The following is a 16,524-nucleotide window of genomic DNA, read 5'->3' as shown; positions in this document are numbered from 1 at the left end:
TTTCTGCTTGAATAAAGATTTGGTGGAAGATCAGAAAGCTTACACCAATGAAGACATGTTCACAAGTTGTGGTATATTTTTAATTGTGTTTTTTCTTCTCCCTCCCCCCCCCAACAGCCCCTCTGAAACGATAGAAAAGTTTAAAACCAAGTGGCACGTGTAATTGTCCATCCACGAGAGGTGCTACCTCTAAAAGTTCTAAACATCTCCAGCCACCCGGAGTCCTTTGGGAGAAGAATCCAGAACCAGATCAGGAACGGGGGAGGTGGGGGTCATTCATACCAGCTCTGCAGATACAGAATCCAGAGTCCAGCTTGAACAAAGTTGTCTGTTAAACCTGCTCAATGCAAAGTACAACGGATGTGTCCCCCTTAAAAAAACTTTCTTCTTCCCTTCCTAAGTTTATTGGTAATTTTGATGCAGTTCCATGCATGAACAGAGAGATGTATTTTCCATGCAGGAAGAGGAAGTTTCTCAGAGCTGTGTCTCATCTCGAGTTTCAGGGTTTGCGTTCTTATGACTGCTGCTCTTCCGACTGTGGCCTTCATTTTCCACGTGTGCAAGGGGGTCAGGTCGTATTAAATACCTGGGGGGGAGAAAGGAAGATGTTGTCTAGAGCCGTGTTTCTCAATCTTGGGAACTTGAAGATGTGTGGACTTCAACTCCCACATTTCCTCAGCCATCTTTGTTGGCTGAGGAATTCTGGAAGTTGGAGTCCACACTATCTTCAAGTTGCGAAGATGGAGATACTCTGGTTGAAGGTCAAACAGCTTAGTTTATATCTTGAGGTGGTCTGGTTTGGCTCTGCAACCCAACAAGACAGACTTCAAGGGATAATCAGAACTGCAGAAAATACAATGGCTACCAACCTGCCTTCCATTGAGGACCTGTACACTACACGAGTCAAAAAGAGGGCTGTGAAAATATTTACAGACACTGCATACCAGAACAACTAGACACAAGGACAGTTTTCCCCCTTGAATGCCATCATTCTGCTAAACAACTAATTCCCACAACACTGTCAATAATTTACCAAATATGTATTACTATTATTCGAACTGTTAGGTTGGCAGAAGCTGGGACAAGTAATGGGAGCTCACTCCATTACGCGGTGCTAGGGATTTGAACCGCCAAACTTTTTCAGAGTTCTCTGAAAAGAACTCTGTTCCAACTTCCAATTGCCTTCTATTCACACGCTCTGATGCTAAGGAGTTAGACATTCTACTCCCCCTCCCCATCTGAAAAGAACTCTGTTCCAACTGCCAGTTGCCTCACATTCTGTTACCTCAGTTCAAACTGGCAGACGTTCCACTCCTTCACTTTGTGCACTCTGGGGCTCCTTATAGTACTAAACGTCAGTACTGCACCAATATGTCTATGCCTTCCACCTATGGAACCGCTTCCGGACTCAAGGTGGCGGGAGCGATATTCCCTTAAGTGTTTCAATCACCAACTACCACTGAGCCAACGGATCGAACCAGATTGCTCCTGCATTGCCCGATCATATAGTTTCGTCATGAAGCATGGGTATCCAGCTAGTCAGCTATAATATGCTGAATTTATTTCATACATACACAATATCGTTGAGTTCCAGGCGCGTGTCCGGGGGAGGGTTGATGAGAACGTAGGAGAGTGTGTTTTGGTGGTCGTTCATTTCATCTGGAAGAAAAGAGTTGGTCAAGCGTCCATCTGGCCAGGCATAGCAGCTGAAAACTGGCAAACCTTCAGGGCTATAGAACTATCTGAGTATCTCAATCATAAATATCTACCAGTTTTTCCTACGCCTCTTTCCTGTCTATCAACAGTAGATCTAGGCCCATGATGGCATATGAGCCAGAGGTGGCACACAGAGGCCTCGCTGTGGGCATGTGCACCATCCCCAGCTGGTCTTTTGGTTTCCAGCCTGCAGTTGCATGCTGACCAGCTGGTCTTTGCAGGCGCCAGAACGCTGGAAAATGGCCGGAAACAGCCTGAAAAACAGCCAAAACCAGGCCATTTGGGGGCATTTTCTGGGCTGTTTTTGGCCCATATTGGGGGCATTTTTCAGCCCATTTTCTGGGCCATTTTTTCAGGCTGTTTTTGGTTCTGCAAATGGCCAAAACCAGCCAAGAAACAGGCATGTGCATGCCAGCCAGATGATCTTTGGGTTTCTGGCGCTTCCCTCAGTGCCGAAAAGGTTCGCCATTAATCTAGGCTCGAGGATAACCCATGGACCTCATGCCCTCATTTTTCATTCTGGATAAAGATCATTTAGGGTGCATCCCCTTTCCCAAAGGGAAGTGATAGGATCAGCATTCCTCACTGGATCTGAGAAATGGGGACGCTGCCTGTGTTAGGACGCTCCACATTGAAGCTGGGGACAGAAACAGGACAATGAGATAATGGAGGAGGTGGTGGATGTATCAGAATGGCACAGTTGCTCACACCCAGCAACAGGTATTTTAAAAAGCCTGAAGCCAACATCTATTTAAGGCCAACCCACTTGGTTCTTATATCTTTCGAGCAGATTTTCTCGTCTCTTGCAGATCGGGGCAAATAAATTCCGAACAGAATCTTAGAAATATTAGTGAGACGTAATCATGCATAAGAGCCGAGGTGGCGCAGTGGTTAGAGTGCAGCACTGCAGGCTACTTCAGCTGACTGCAGTTCAGCAGTTCGGCTGTTCAAATCTCACCGGCTCAAGGTTGACTCAGCCTTCCATCCTTCCGAGGTGGGTAAAATGAGGACCCCGGATTGTTGGGGGCAATATACTGACTCTGTAAACCGCTTCGAGAGGGCTGAAAGCCCTATGAAGCAGTATATGAGGACCCAGATTGTTGGGGGCAATATGCTGACTCTCTGTAAACCGCTTAGAGAGACCTGAAAGGCCTATGAAGCGGTATATAAGTCTACTGCTATTGCTATATAAGTCTAACTGCTATTGCTATTGCTAACTGCTATTGCTATGGAACCTTTTGGTTCCCTCCAGAAATTCCTTGGGGAAGGCCATGGATGGAAAGCAAAAGGGGTTGCCACAAAGAAGAGAGGAGGTCAACCTATTGTCCAAAGCATCTGAAGGCAGGAGAAGAAGCAATGGATGGAAACTAATCAAGGAGAGAAGCAACCTAGAACTAAGGAGGAATTTCCTGACAATGAGAACAATTAATCAGTGGAACAATTTGCCTCCAGAGGTTGTGAATGCTCCAACACTGGAAGTTTTTAAGATGTTGGATCACCATTTGTCTGAAGGGATGTAGGGTTTCCTGCCTAAGCAGGGGATTGGACTAGAAGACCTCTAAGGTCCCTTCCAACTTTGTTATTCTTTTAAATACCTACTGCTACTTCCCCAAAAGTTAAGATCAACATGGGTTGGTATCTCCACTCCTACACAGAGCTCTTCTGCTGAGTGGTGGCAGGAGTGAAACCTTTGGATCAGAAGTTATACTCAAGGTCTAGATCAGGGGTGTCAAACTTTGTTGGGCCTAAAATATTTTGGCAATATTCCGTGGCTTTCCTGGCAAAAGCTAGTGGCAACAGCCTCTTCAACAAGGTCAGATGGGAGGCAAAAGGTTGGCTATAGATGATAAGCTTCCAGGACTCAAGATCTGTATGAACGCCATCTCTCTTCAGGCATGGTACAAGGAGGAGTGGAATTCAGCTGGTTCGCACCGGTTCGCGCGAACCGGATGTTAATTTTACATCCGGTTCGCGTGAACCGGATGTTAATTTTACATCCAGTTTGCGTGAACCGGATGTTAATTTTACATCCGGTTTGCCGAACCGATAGTTGCAAGGACTGGCTGCCCCTGCCCATCACTCCCCCCCCCCAAGCAGTCTTTATATGGCATGTTCATCATGCCAGGTAAATGCATGGCCCAAGCGGAGGCTCTGGGAGGGTGAAAAACGGGCATACCAGAAGTACAGAAACGGGTGCATTTCTGGCTTCTGGAGGGCCTCCAGTGTCCGGGGGAGGCTGTTTTCGACCTCCCAGAGGCTTGGGTAAGCTTCTGGAGTCTGGGGAAGGGAAAAAAGGTTCCACCACAAAACCGCGCTCGACTAAACCACGCCCGACTAAACCGCGTCGCTGATGTCATCAACAGGGCGACAACAGCGCGGAGACAGAAGCACGCTGTAAACCCTAAACCTAAAATTAACCCCTAAACCTAAACCTAACCCCCCTAAACCTAATCCTAAACCTAATCCTAAACCTAACCCTAAACCTTCCAGTCAGGCTTCAGACCCGGTTACAGCACAGAAACCGCTTTGGTCGCATTGATTGATGATCTCTGGAGAGCCAGAGATGAAGGACATTCCTCCATCCTGGTCCTCCTTGACCTCTCAGCGGCTTTCGATACCATCGACCATGGTATCCTTCTGCGACGACTGCGGGGGGTGGGAGTGGGAGGCACCGTGCTACGGTGATTCTCCTACCTCTCGGACAGGTCGCAGTCGGTGTTAGTGGGGGGGCAGAGATCGTCCCCTAGGCCCCTAAATTATGGGGTGCCTCAGGGTTCGGTCTTATCCCCCCTGCTATTCAACATCTACATGAAACCGCTGGGAGAGATCATCCGCAGGCACGGGATTAGATACCATCAATATGCGGACGATACTCAATTGTATCTGTCCGCCCCGTGCCAACTCAATGAAGCGGCAGATGTGATGAGCCGGGGTCTTGAGGCCGTTATGGACTGGATGAGGGTTAACAAGCTTGTGCTCAACCCAGAAAAGACCGAGTGGCTGTTGTGTTTTCCTCCCAAAGATTTGACTAATATTCCAACACTCAGGCTGGGGGGTCAAATTTTGCACCCCTCAGAGAGGGTTCGCAACTTGGGAGTCCTCCTGGATCCACAGCTGTCATTTGACCACCACCTAACGGCTGTGACCAGGGGGGCATTCGCCCAGGTTCGCCTGGTGCGCCAGTTGCGACCCTACCTGAATCGGGAGGCTCTCACAACAGTCACTCGGGCCCTTGTGATCTCTAGGCTGGAATACTGCAATGTGCTCTACATGGGGCTGCCCTTGAAGAGCATCCGGCGGCTTCAGCTAGTTCAGAACGCAGCCGCGCGAGTGATTGCGGGTGCACCTCGATTCACCCGCATAACACCCATCCTCCGCGAGCTGCGCTGGCTGCCTGTCGATCTCCGGATGCGCTTCAAGGTGTTATTAGTCACCCATAAAGCCCTACATGGCAGTGGATCTGGATACTTGAGAGACCGCCTTCTGCCAATTACCTCCCTGCGACCAATAAGATCCCATAGATTAGGCCTCCTCCGCATTCCATCGGCCAGCCAGTGTCGGCTGGCAACCACAAGGAGGAGGGCCTTCTCAGCAGTAGCCCCGGCCCTTTGGAACGAGCTCCCCGTGGAGATTCGTACCCTCTCCACCGTCCAGGCCTTCCGCACAGCCCTTAAGAACTGGCTCGCCCGTCAGGCCTGGGGATAAGGATAGTTGCCCCTCCCGAATGATGAATGTATGTTGCCTACCATTTTATTACATGTCTTCTATCTTGATGTTTGTGTTCCCCCCTTCCCAGTTTTATGTGAGCCGCCCTGAGTCCCCTCAGGGAAAAGGGCGGCCTACAAATTCTAATAAAACTAAACTAAACTAAACTAAAACTAAACCTAACCCTAAACCTAACCCTAAACCTAACCCTTAATCTAACCCTAAAGCTAACCCTAAACCTAACCCTTACCTTAAGTTGAATTGGCTTGCTTTCAAAGTGCTATTTAAAGTGCCATTCTTTCTCCGCGCTGGCTGTTGTCGCCCTGTTGATGAGGTCAGTGACGCTGTTTAATCGGGCGCGGCTTAGTCGAGCGCGGTTTTGACGGGTCACGGGGAAAAAATGGGCCTACCGGGAGTACCGGAAGTCCATTTCCGGCATCCGGAGAGCCTTTGGAGCCCACGGGAGGCTGTTTTTGCCCTCCCTGCGGCTCAAGGAAAGCCTCCAGAGTTTGGGGAGGGCAAAAATGCCCCCCATGGTGTAGGAGGTTCAAGTAGGCCATGCCCACCATGGCCACGCCCATCCAGCAACCGGGCAGAGAATGGGTTGCTAACATTTTTCAATCCCACCCCTGGGTACACTATGTGCATTACACTACGTGCAATGTTGAGTGGCCATTTGCCACTTCAAGTCAATTTCATTGATATAAACCTGAGCTACAAATCCAGAAAGAGAGGGGCTCTGGAAGATGCAGATCAAACAATCATTGACTGGGTTTTTAGGAGGCTTTGATTAATGGGCTGCCAGCTGCAACGGATCATTGATTTTGCCGGATGCAACGTTAAATCTCTTCCCATTCGTTGCTCCTTAACTGCCCCGAAAAGCATCTCTTCCATGGGGAGTTGCTGTTCATTTCCAAGGTGAAGTTAATGACTAAACTGCATCGATTCTTATGCCGAGAAGCTAGTTTGGGACGAAGGGCGGAATATCTCCTTTAGTTTCAATCGTGGGTTGTGAGGAACAGAAGAAGCTTAGTTACACTTAAGACCGTAAGAACGTGGCCTTCCCCATCAGACGGAAATCAAAATAAGAGCCATGGTTTGGTCAAATGGTTTGGATCCTGCCTTAAACTAAGATGAAAAACCATGGCATTTGAACCTGCATTACATTCGACTACCTCATCTACTCCGTTTTGGCCCGCCAGGGGCCAGCAGAGCTGACAGCAGAGTCGGCCAGTGAGGAGGTTGGGAAGGAACATGGGTCAGTCCTGGAGTCTGGGGAAGGCTCTGATGAGGGCTCTGTGTCAGAGGCAGAGAGGGGGCCAGGGCCGTATGCCAGTTATCAGCTGCCTTCAGAGTCAGACATCAGTGAGGCAGATGAACAGCTGGAACCTGTTCCCAGTGTGCTCATGCGCAAAGTTGCCAGATGAAGAGAACAGGTAAAGAACAGGAGTCAACTTGGGAGTAAGGCCACAGGTGGACGGTTAATGCCCCCTCCCATAGGAAATAAAAGAGAGGCGAAAGGGGAGTGGCCTTTTGCAGGAAACAATTCGGTTGTTTGTTCGTTTCAGGAGTGTGAAGATCTGTCCGTGAATCTCAGAGACTCTGTGCCCAGTCTTTCCTTACACTGTGCTGCATTTGGACAATATTGGCAGCTTTCCAAGATAGATAAGGTCTGTGGTCATAAATATTCCTTTGAAAGACTGTTTACCAAGCCTTTGCTGAATGTGAATGAGAGGAATTCATGTTTGTTTAATAAAAGGGGTTTTGTCAGGACCAGGATTCTGCCTCGTGCTTTTCAGGGAAGCCTCGGTCAGAACACGGTCTTTGAAAATCTCAACCCAGAATGGCGTCCTTCTACAGAGGGTGTTTTACCCCAAGAATTCAACGGGCCACATCTTGGTTTCTTGACTATTTACCTTGCAAATATCCAAGGTTTACCCGGTTCATCACATCACAGGCTGTTAAATTTGCTACATCCTCTACGGAGCAACAGAGGGGGTGGGGGGAGAAGAAGAAACAAACAGAAATCAAACAGAAGAAAGGGAAGGACAGGGAAGAACAAAAGAGGACACAACACAGCACATACATAAACGGAGAGAAAGAGAAGAGAAAAAAAATCAGCAAGCAGCGATTGAGAAAGTATTCAGAAATGAGATTCGGTGGTCACACGGGCCAAATCATGTAATCCAAAGTATATATGTACATATAAGTTCAAAAAAGAAGAGCAAGCAAATTAAAAAGGACGCCAGGCGTTAATGGTGTTGCATGGACCAACAGGGTGACATGTCATAAAAACGGTTTTCGGACAATCTCCCTTAAACAAGATGGACTGAAGAACCATCTTTGATCAATCCTTCTACTGCCATTAAAACCTTCATCAGATCTGGAGAGTTTACTCAACCTCAAGTGCAGAGGAAGTGAAAATTGTCCCAGAAACTAAGAACTTTGGCTACAGGAAACCGAGAAGAGAATTCATCGTTGCCGAAGAATTCCAAGCTACAACATGTTGGGCGAAATCAAACAAGGCTTGATGGCAGAAGCAAAGGGAACCACTTACCGTACCCTGTTGTGGGTAAGCCCAGATGTTTCATGCGATTCTTCACAAGCTCAGACAGTTCCTGCCTTTCCGACCGCCGGTAGAGATTCAGTCTCTGCTGATTGATCCACTCGGCCGTCTTTGAGGTCTGCTTGTTGGCTCCTTTGCGGCTCAACCGCCGAGCCCACTGCATGCTTTTCCTCCGGAGAAGTGGGTGCTCCGTCTGGTCAGCAGGACACGAATTCCGGTGGTGGTGGTGGTGGTGGTGCGGCTTGGCGTTCCAAGTCTCCTTCCCTTCCTTGAGGTCTTCGCAGTCTTCCACATTGATTGAAATCTGTGACTGGCAAGACCAGTAGTTCATGAGGAGGAAGCCATCAGCAGCTTGATGGTCTATGACAACTCACCTTGGCCAAATCAACAAGGTCAACTGACCAAGGCCAACTCACCATGGCCAACTCAGCAAGGCCAACTGGCCATGGCCAAGTCACCACAGCCAACTGTCCAAGGCCAACTTGCCAAGACCATCTTGCCATGGCCAACTCACCATGGGACAAATTGCCATTGGCTAACTTGCCATAGCAGTGATCTACCCTAACAAAGAGGAATGATTTCTTTCAAAAAGAAATCATTGGTTAGCAATGAAAGCCTCTGTTGACCAAAAGGATTTAGGTTGAATCGGTGAGAATCCATCTGGATCCAACAACATGCTAGGCTAGGTTAAAACAGCAACAGGCAAGTAGACATTCAAGGAGTTTTGGTGAGCCCAACTCTTGCCTGCTTATCTTAGAATGAACCAGATCATCACAGGAAGTCAAATTAGGGTGTCCAGGTTGTGTGGCCCTATCCCTGAGTTCCCTCCATCTTGACTGGCTTTTGATTTGAAGAAGCAGGGGTTGTATTCTACTAGTTCTGACCGGTTTGGTTGAACTGGTTCGCTCCCACGATCAAGTGGGTTTGTCCACCCACTCCTGCGCTGTACTGACCTATATCTTCTCAGCTGAGTCACACGGCAGAGTGGATTGCCGCGTTTCAGCTCTTTTCCTCCCTAGCAGTAATGCGGAAGGCAAGTTTTCTCCAAACTCCGCACTCCAATCACCGAACCGGTTGTTAAACCAGCAGGATCCCCACCGTTGCGAAGAAGCCAACGTTGAAAAGACATGCATATATGGAGACTCAGACCATACTCACCTGGGTTCTGATATCATGAGGCTGGGGTGGGATGGAGATGGAGGGAAAAGAGAGGACAGAGAGAAGAGAGAGAAAGAAAAAAGAAAACTTGACATCTGATCTTTAAAACAATACACACCACTCCCCCCCTTTTTACTGAATGTATTGTGGCCTGCCAGTGGCCAGCAGAGGTGGCAGCAGAGTCAGACAGTGAGGAGATTGGGCAGGAACATGGGCCAGTCCTGGAGGCTGGGGAAGGCTCAGACGAGGGCTCTGCATCAGAGGCAGAGACGGGGCCGAGGCCGTCTGACAGTGATCAGGTGCCTATGGAGCTAGAGAGCAGTGAGGCAGAGGAACATCTGGAGCCTGTTCCCAGTGTGCACATGTGCAGAACTGCCAGAAGAAAAGAACAGCTCAGAAATCAGGGTCGACTTGGGAGTGAGGCCACAGGTGGACGGTGAATGGCCCCTCCCATAGGAAATAAAAGAGGAGCGAAAGGGGAGTGGGCTTTTGCAGGAAACAATTTGTTCGTTCATTTGTTCATTTGTTTCAGGAGTGTGAAGATCTGCCCGTGAATCTCAGAGACTCTGTGCCCAGTCTTTTCTTGCACAGCGCCTCATTTGGGAAATATTTACATGGCAGCTTTCCAAGATAGATAAGGTCTGTGGTCATAAATACTCCTTTGAAAGACTGTTTGTCAGGCCTTGCTGATGTGAATGAGAGGAATTCATATTTGTTTAATAAAATGGGTTTGGTTGGGACCAGGACTCTGCCTCCTGCTTTTTGGGGAAGCCTAGGTCAGAACAGAATAATAGATTGTCAAAAATATTGGTTGAAACCAATAGCTCTCTTAAAGCATTCTCTGAAATGTATATCAGCCTGGAAGTATAACGGTGCATTGGTCTTTTCTGTTGTGGATCTCGGGCTAGGATTCTAGCATCGGATCACAAGCACGGCCTGCTTGCTACTCTAGGACACAAAGAGATCCTTCATTGTTTTCCTTACATCGGTGGTGGAGAACATGTGGGATTCGGTTCTGTAGATTCCGATGGGAATCTCTGCGCTGGACGAACACAACTTCTGAAAGAGACGCCCGTAGGATCGGATCCAGAGATCGTCTTCTGTGATTTTCATCTGTGGGATAAAGTAAGAATATGAAGAAGCAAAAAAGAGAGAGAGAGAAAAAGAAGAAGAAAGATAGATAGTAGATTTTGAATTAAATTATGCTATTCTCCACTGGTTAGAGGGCGGTACTGCAGGCTACTTAGGCTGACTGCCAGTTGCCTGCAATTTGGCAGTTCAATTCTCACCAGGCTCAAGGTTGACTCAGCCTTCTGTCCTTCCAAGGTGGGTAAAATGAGGATCCAAATTGTTTGGGGGCAAGAGGCTGACTCTGTAAACTGCTTAGAGAGGGCTGTAAAGCACTGTGAAGTGGTATATAAGTTTAAGTGCTATTTCTTTCTGTCTGTCCGTGTGTCTGTCAGCTGTGGTTGCACAGTGGTTAGAATGCAGTATTGCAGCCTAATTCTTCCCACTGCTAGCAGTTCGATCCTGACCGGCTCAAGGTTGACTCAGCCTTCCATCCTTCCGAGGTAGGTAAAATGAGGACCCAGTGTTGGGAGAAAGAGGCTGACTGTGTAAACTGCTTAGAGAGGGCTGTAAAAGCACTGTGAAGCGGTATATCAATCTAAGTGTGATTGCTATTGAAGATAGACATTAGGAAGGTATTCTAGGAAACTTCTCACTAGCAATGCCCCCAATGAGTATATCCAAGATGGGGCGAACCTATGATCTAAACCCATTTTAGAGATATTTGGAGACCAAATAAGTCTCCCTTGAACCATCCAAGGGAAAAGTCAAATATCTGACAAGCGCAACTTACTGCACAGAGATAACCAGAACCAGGCGTCGTATCCAGACCAAGTAATAATCTCGTGATGTTGATCATATAATCTTTCACGAAGGACTGAAAAGAAGAAAGGCATCCATCAGTCATTTTGGAGGGACAGAATCCAGGGGCTAGGATGTTGACAGGTTAGACTCAAGTTGTTGTTGTGGCCAGCGGATCTGGTGGCAGATTCGGAGAGTAAGGAGGTTGGGGAGGAAGATGGGCCAGTGCTGGAGTCTGGGGCAGGCTCGGACAAGGGCTCTGTGTTGGAGGCAGAGAGGGGGCCTGGGCCGTATGCCGGTTATCAGCTGCCTTCAGAATCAGACATCAGTGAGGCAGAAGAACAGCTGGAGCCTGTTCCCAGAGAGTTGCCAGACGAAGGGAAGAGCTAAAGAACACGGGTTGACTTGGGAGTAAGGCCACAGGTGGACGATGAATGGCCCCTCCCAGAGGAAATAAAAGAGGGGAGAAAGGGGAGTGGAGTTTGCAGGAGACAATTAGTTCATTCCTGCATTCTGGCCAAGTATTGCGCCGTCTGAAAGATATCGGCCTGGTCACTCTCCAAGCTTGATAAAGGTCAGTCACAGTGAACCGTCTTGAAAGACTGTGGGAGGAGAAAGACTTTGCTGGAGAGGAATTCACTGTCAATTCAATAAAAGGGGTTTATTGGGACAGGGACTCAGCTTCGTGCTGCTGGGGAAGCCTAGGTCAATATTTGAAGTGATTCAAGGGTGATGATTGAAAAGCTTCCCTTCCCTCCCCAAAGCCAAGTAGCCCATCTTTCTGGAAGGAGAACTAAAGACAAATGTAGACATGTTGGCACCAGAACAATGGCCTCCTTCAAAATCCCTTCACTTCGAGGTCTCCCTCTCTCAAGGACCTTCGTCCTCCATTGCCATGGTTCAGCACGGAACTGCTTGTAAAGCGGAACAGAAGGAGTGCCCATGAACGATTGGAGCAGTTGGCTTTGGAAAGAAGCATTTAAAAAAAAAAACCCAACTTGTCCCTTTTTTCTGACCTGATAAAGGAGAGTATCTAACATGCTGATGCTGAAAACCCGGCCAGCGGCAAACGGGAGACGGAACATGAAAGCCAGGTTGGAGCCGTTCTCTCGTTCTTTCTGTGCAGGAGACAAGATGATGGAATAGGATAAAAATAGCTGTTTTTCAGAGCAGACCAGTTTTCCTGTCTCCAATGGGAGTTCGATTAGGAAATAAGTGGTGGGATTCAATTTTTTTTATTACTGATTCTGTGGCCGTTGGTTGGTGGGCGTGGCTTGGTGGGTGTGGCTTGGTGGGCATGGCAGGGGAAGGATACTGCAAAATCCCCACTCTCTCCCCACTCCAGGGGAAGAATACTGTAGAATCTCCCCTCCCTCCCCACTCCAGGGGAAGGATACTGTAAAATTTACATTCCCACACCACTCCAGGGGAAGGTTACTACAAAATCCCCATTCCCTCCCGATCAGCTGGGACTCCGGAGGCAGAAAATAGATGGGGGCGGGGCCAGGCAGAGGTGGTATTTACCGGTTCTCCAAACTACTCAAAATTTCTGCTACAGGTTCTCCACAACTGGTCAGAACCTGCTGAATACCACCTCTGCAATAAATCTAGGAAGCTCATATAAAAAAGCACAATTATCCTGAAGCCCATTACTATCCATATGTAGGAGAATAGCAGGTTAAAAGCTGGAAGGCGGAGTTAAACATGTCATCAGTTTGGCATCATTGCATTCCCACAATAGACTGCTGTCCAATTTTTCAGGAGGTGTGAAGCTCAGAATCCAGAAATATTTTGACACATATTAGTTTCTTTAAAGGTGTGGGGGATAGGAAACCAGAACAAAAAATCAGTCTACTAGGCAACTTCAAACCCAGAAGCTCGGTGTGTTTTTAATTACAGACCTGGAGTTGGGGATTTGTGTTGTTTAATTACCTTCTCCAGTTTGGAAAGGGCCAACGAGTAGCTGTCCTTCGCCCGGAATTGCATAAACCTCATGTTGGACGGATGTGTCAATTCAGTAATGATACTCAAACTTGGGAAAAGTCTGGAAGAGAGGAAATAAACTAAAAAAATGACAGTCTTTTGTAAAGGTCTGAAAAACCAAAGATCTTCTTTAGCCTTTAGTTGTACTTTTTGTCCTCAGGAGAAACTGACTAGGTCTTTTAGGGAGAGATATGTAAAATGGTAGGGACGTGATGGCTCAGTGGCTTAAGACGCTGAGCTTGTCACTAAGAAAGGTCGGCTGTTCAGCAGTTCGAATCCCTAACAGAGTGAGCTCCCGTGACTTGTCCCAGCTTCTGTCAACCTAGCAGTTTGAAAGCACATAAAAAGTGCAAGTAGAAAAATAGGGACCCCCTTTGGAGGGAACAGCGTTCTGTGCGCCTTCGGCATTGAGTCATGCCGACCACATGACCATGGACAGCGCTAGCTCTTCGGCTTTGAAACGGAGATGAGCACCGCCCCCTAGAGTCAGGAACGACTAGCACAGGTGTGCGAGGGGAACCTTTACCTTAGTAACAGTGAAGCTCACAAAGCACTAAAGATCTCCTCCTCCTTCTCCCTTTCTCCTTCTCCTCTACTCCACAAACCCCACTCCCTTCTGGCACTGATGATATTATCTAGTTGGGTAATGAAATATCAGCAAGGAAATCACCAAGCTCAGTGAGTACCAAGGACCGCACTTTCCTCCACAGCCAGAGGTTTGATCCTGACTGGTTAATAGTTAACTTCCCTCCCTCCCTCCCTCCTTCCTCATTTCCTTCCTTCTCTTCTTCCTTCCCGTGTCTTTCCTCCCCCCTTTCTTTTCCCATCTCCTTCCTTCCTTCCTTCCTTCCTTCCTTTTATTTCCTTCCTTCTCTGTGAAAACCACTTTGGTGTAGTGGTTAAGGCTTCAGGCTAAACACCAGGAGACTTTGTGAGTTCTACTCTTGCCTTAGGCACAAAGCCAGCTGGGTGACTTAGGACCAATCAGCAGGAGATGGTGAATTCTTGTCCCACCTTAGGCACCATCACCCAACTGGAAAGATTTTGGGCCAGCCACTTTCCTCCGAGCTCTAGGAAGGAGGCAATGGCAATTCACCTCTGGAAAAAAGACTTGTCCAGGCACTCTCTGAAAATTGGACATGATGGGATGTCTACGACTTCTCAGCAGTTCTGAGCAGTTTTGGAACGTAGAAGAACTGTCCATCTACTTTGGTTAGTGGCGGCGGGTGGGGGGAGAATGTTTGCATGCTGTGAGCTCTTGTTGCCTCCTCACCTGAACATGGTCTGGACGTTGACAATGGTTTTGGCGTCTGCCATGTAATCTTCCTCCGCACTCATGGTGCTTTCTTTATCCACCACCACCAAATTGTCCGCGTAAATGATGCCACATTGCAGCAAACTATCGAGGCTGTAAAAAAATGTTTTTCCGGGAACCATTAAGATCAAATTCTTCCATGCATCTAAGCTGAATTCATATCTATCTATCTATTTATCTATCTATCTATCTGTCTATCTATCTATCTATCTATCTATCTATCTATCTATCTATCTATCTATCTATCTATCTATCATCTACCTACCTACCTACCTACCTACATCTATCTATCTATCTATCTATCTATCTATCTATCTATCTATCTATCTATCTATCTATCTATCTATCTATCATCACAATTTCAGACACACAATGCTCTTTTCAATAATATATACATTGACCCAGGAAAGAATTGTAGGCTGTGTGTGTACATGGACAATAACTTGTCCATGTACACACGCATTTAATTCTTTGCAATTTGGGTTTTATTAAAAAAAATATCCTTCTGGAAATTTGTTATGCAGTGACTGCCAAGAGGGGTTCACAACTTTATAAGGGGAAGCCATATAAAGGAAGAAGGGAATGGGAAGAAGAGAAAGAAGGAAACAAACAATATGTAGCATATCAGCAGTAAAAAAAATATATTCACAACTCCTAAATTCTTATGCTTCTGTAGGAAATGACCAGGCCGAGCCCAAAGTCAAACGCTGGAGAAATCCAGAGATTCAGGCAATTCAAAAGAGTATAAAGATTTATTGCAAGCTTAAGCTCTCTACAAGAATCTGACCAACTAACAGTCAAGGGAAACGAGCGGGAGATAAGAAAGACATTCAAGGTGGGCTGCAATTAGTTCTCTTGTGGGCGCACAGAGACTCATGGCTTATGACATGTTTGACCCCTCCCTCAGGCTCAGCCTGATCACCTCTTACACCTTCAAGCATACGGAAGATGGTTTTTTTAAAGTTCTGGGATAAAGAAGAAGACACTTACTTATCAATTGTACCTTCCATATAATAAACCATTGGAAAACAACAGATGGCTTCCAAGAAGTGATGGTCAGGTCTGGAAAAAAAAATAGAGACAAAAAAAAAATCAGGTCCAACTCCATTAGCGTTCTTATTTCTTTCTAAACGTGCTCTTTCTAATTGTTAAGTTCTTGAAGCATGGATTTATCTTGTCTGGTTTTGGAAAAGTTGAGTCCATTCCTAAACATCTAAACAGATGTGTCTATACATCACTGCTCCATTCCTCAGAGGTGAACCTCAAGAATTAATTCATAGACTAGGTCTGGAAGGGACCTTGGAGGTCCTCTGGCCCAGGTTGGAGTCCTCATACCATCTGGAAGAAATAGTTGTCCCATCTTTTCTTGAAAGCCTCCAGTGATGGAGCCCCCTCAACTCCAGGAGTCATTTATTGTATCTAATGTGGTACAATATTCTCAACTGAAGCAGGATCCCATCCTCCAGTGAAGATAGATCATGGATACCTTTGATCATCATTCTCATCCCACAAGTAGCCGAGTTTTCATAGGGGGCAGTAAGCTAAGCAGAACAGCTTCCATTTGTGCTCCAATTGCTGAGCACAAAGATAGGGTCATGTGGGGAAACCTGGAGCTCAATTAAGTGTTTAGTCTGGCAAGATTCCTGCCTATTGGCAAGCAACAATAAAAACACCATTCTGATCAGTCCATGGGGTCTTTTCTGGTTTCTTACACCTGACATTAAGCTCACCAAACGAAAGCACACACTGCATCACTACTTCTAGGACACACAATTGCAAAACCTGAGTTGGATTTAAAAAAGGGATCAGCCCAGAATCCCTACGGAGCCACAAAGGAACTAAGTCCAACCTGCCTTGAATTCCTGTGGACCCTTATCTAACTCCAAGCAGCTACTAACTGTTAGTGGAGAAGATGCCTATGCGTAGGCACGAGTAGTAGCAATAAATCAATTTAATTGAGTCTTCCGCCTGACACTACTAGATAAATACTGCGAAGTTTCAAGGAGCATCTACTTTCATCTCCTCTTCCTCTCCACTAGTGACTCAAGTTTCACTCCTCAACTCGGAGGACCGATGGAAACCAAATTCCCCAAGAGGTAGGGAGGGAAGGAGGAAACTGGAGCGGCAATTGGGAACACTTTTCCAGCACAGCATTGTTTGAGTTCCCTACGCTTTTTAATGATGACTCAGCCCTGTTCAGCTGCAGACTCCT

General features: G+C 47.0%; 1 protein-coding gene across 1 annotated transcript in view; it reads right to left on the bottom strand.

The window, feature by feature from the left end:
* Positions 1-474: 474 nt before the first annotated feature.
* The window catches only part of LOC116519457 (potassium channel subfamily T member 1-like), an 86,615-nt gene continuing 70,565 nt past the window's right edge, over positions 475-16,524 (bottom strand). The window contains 11 exon segments of the mRNA XM_032233323.1: positions 475-586; positions 1,575-1,659; positions 7,338-7,400; positions 7,979-8,297; positions 9,146-9,166; positions 10,130-10,258; positions 11,007-11,090; positions 12,031-12,132; positions 12,947-13,058; positions 14,271-14,405; positions 15,303-15,374. Coding sequence (XP_032089214.1) covers positions 475-586; positions 1,575-1,659; positions 7,338-7,400; positions 7,979-8,297; positions 9,146-9,166; positions 10,130-10,258; positions 11,007-11,090; positions 12,031-12,132; positions 12,947-13,058; positions 14,271-14,405; positions 15,303-15,374 — 1,234 coding nt within the window.

The sequence above is a fragment of the Thamnophis elegans genome, chromosome 16, assembly GCF_009769535.1.
Source record: "Thamnophis elegans isolate rThaEle1 chromosome 16, rThaEle1.pri, whole genome shotgun sequence".
Classification (NCBI taxonomy): domain Eukaryota; kingdom Metazoa; phylum Chordata; class Lepidosauria; order Squamata; family Colubridae; genus Thamnophis; species Thamnophis elegans.
This window is presented reverse-complemented; position numbering and strand designations above follow the sequence as displayed.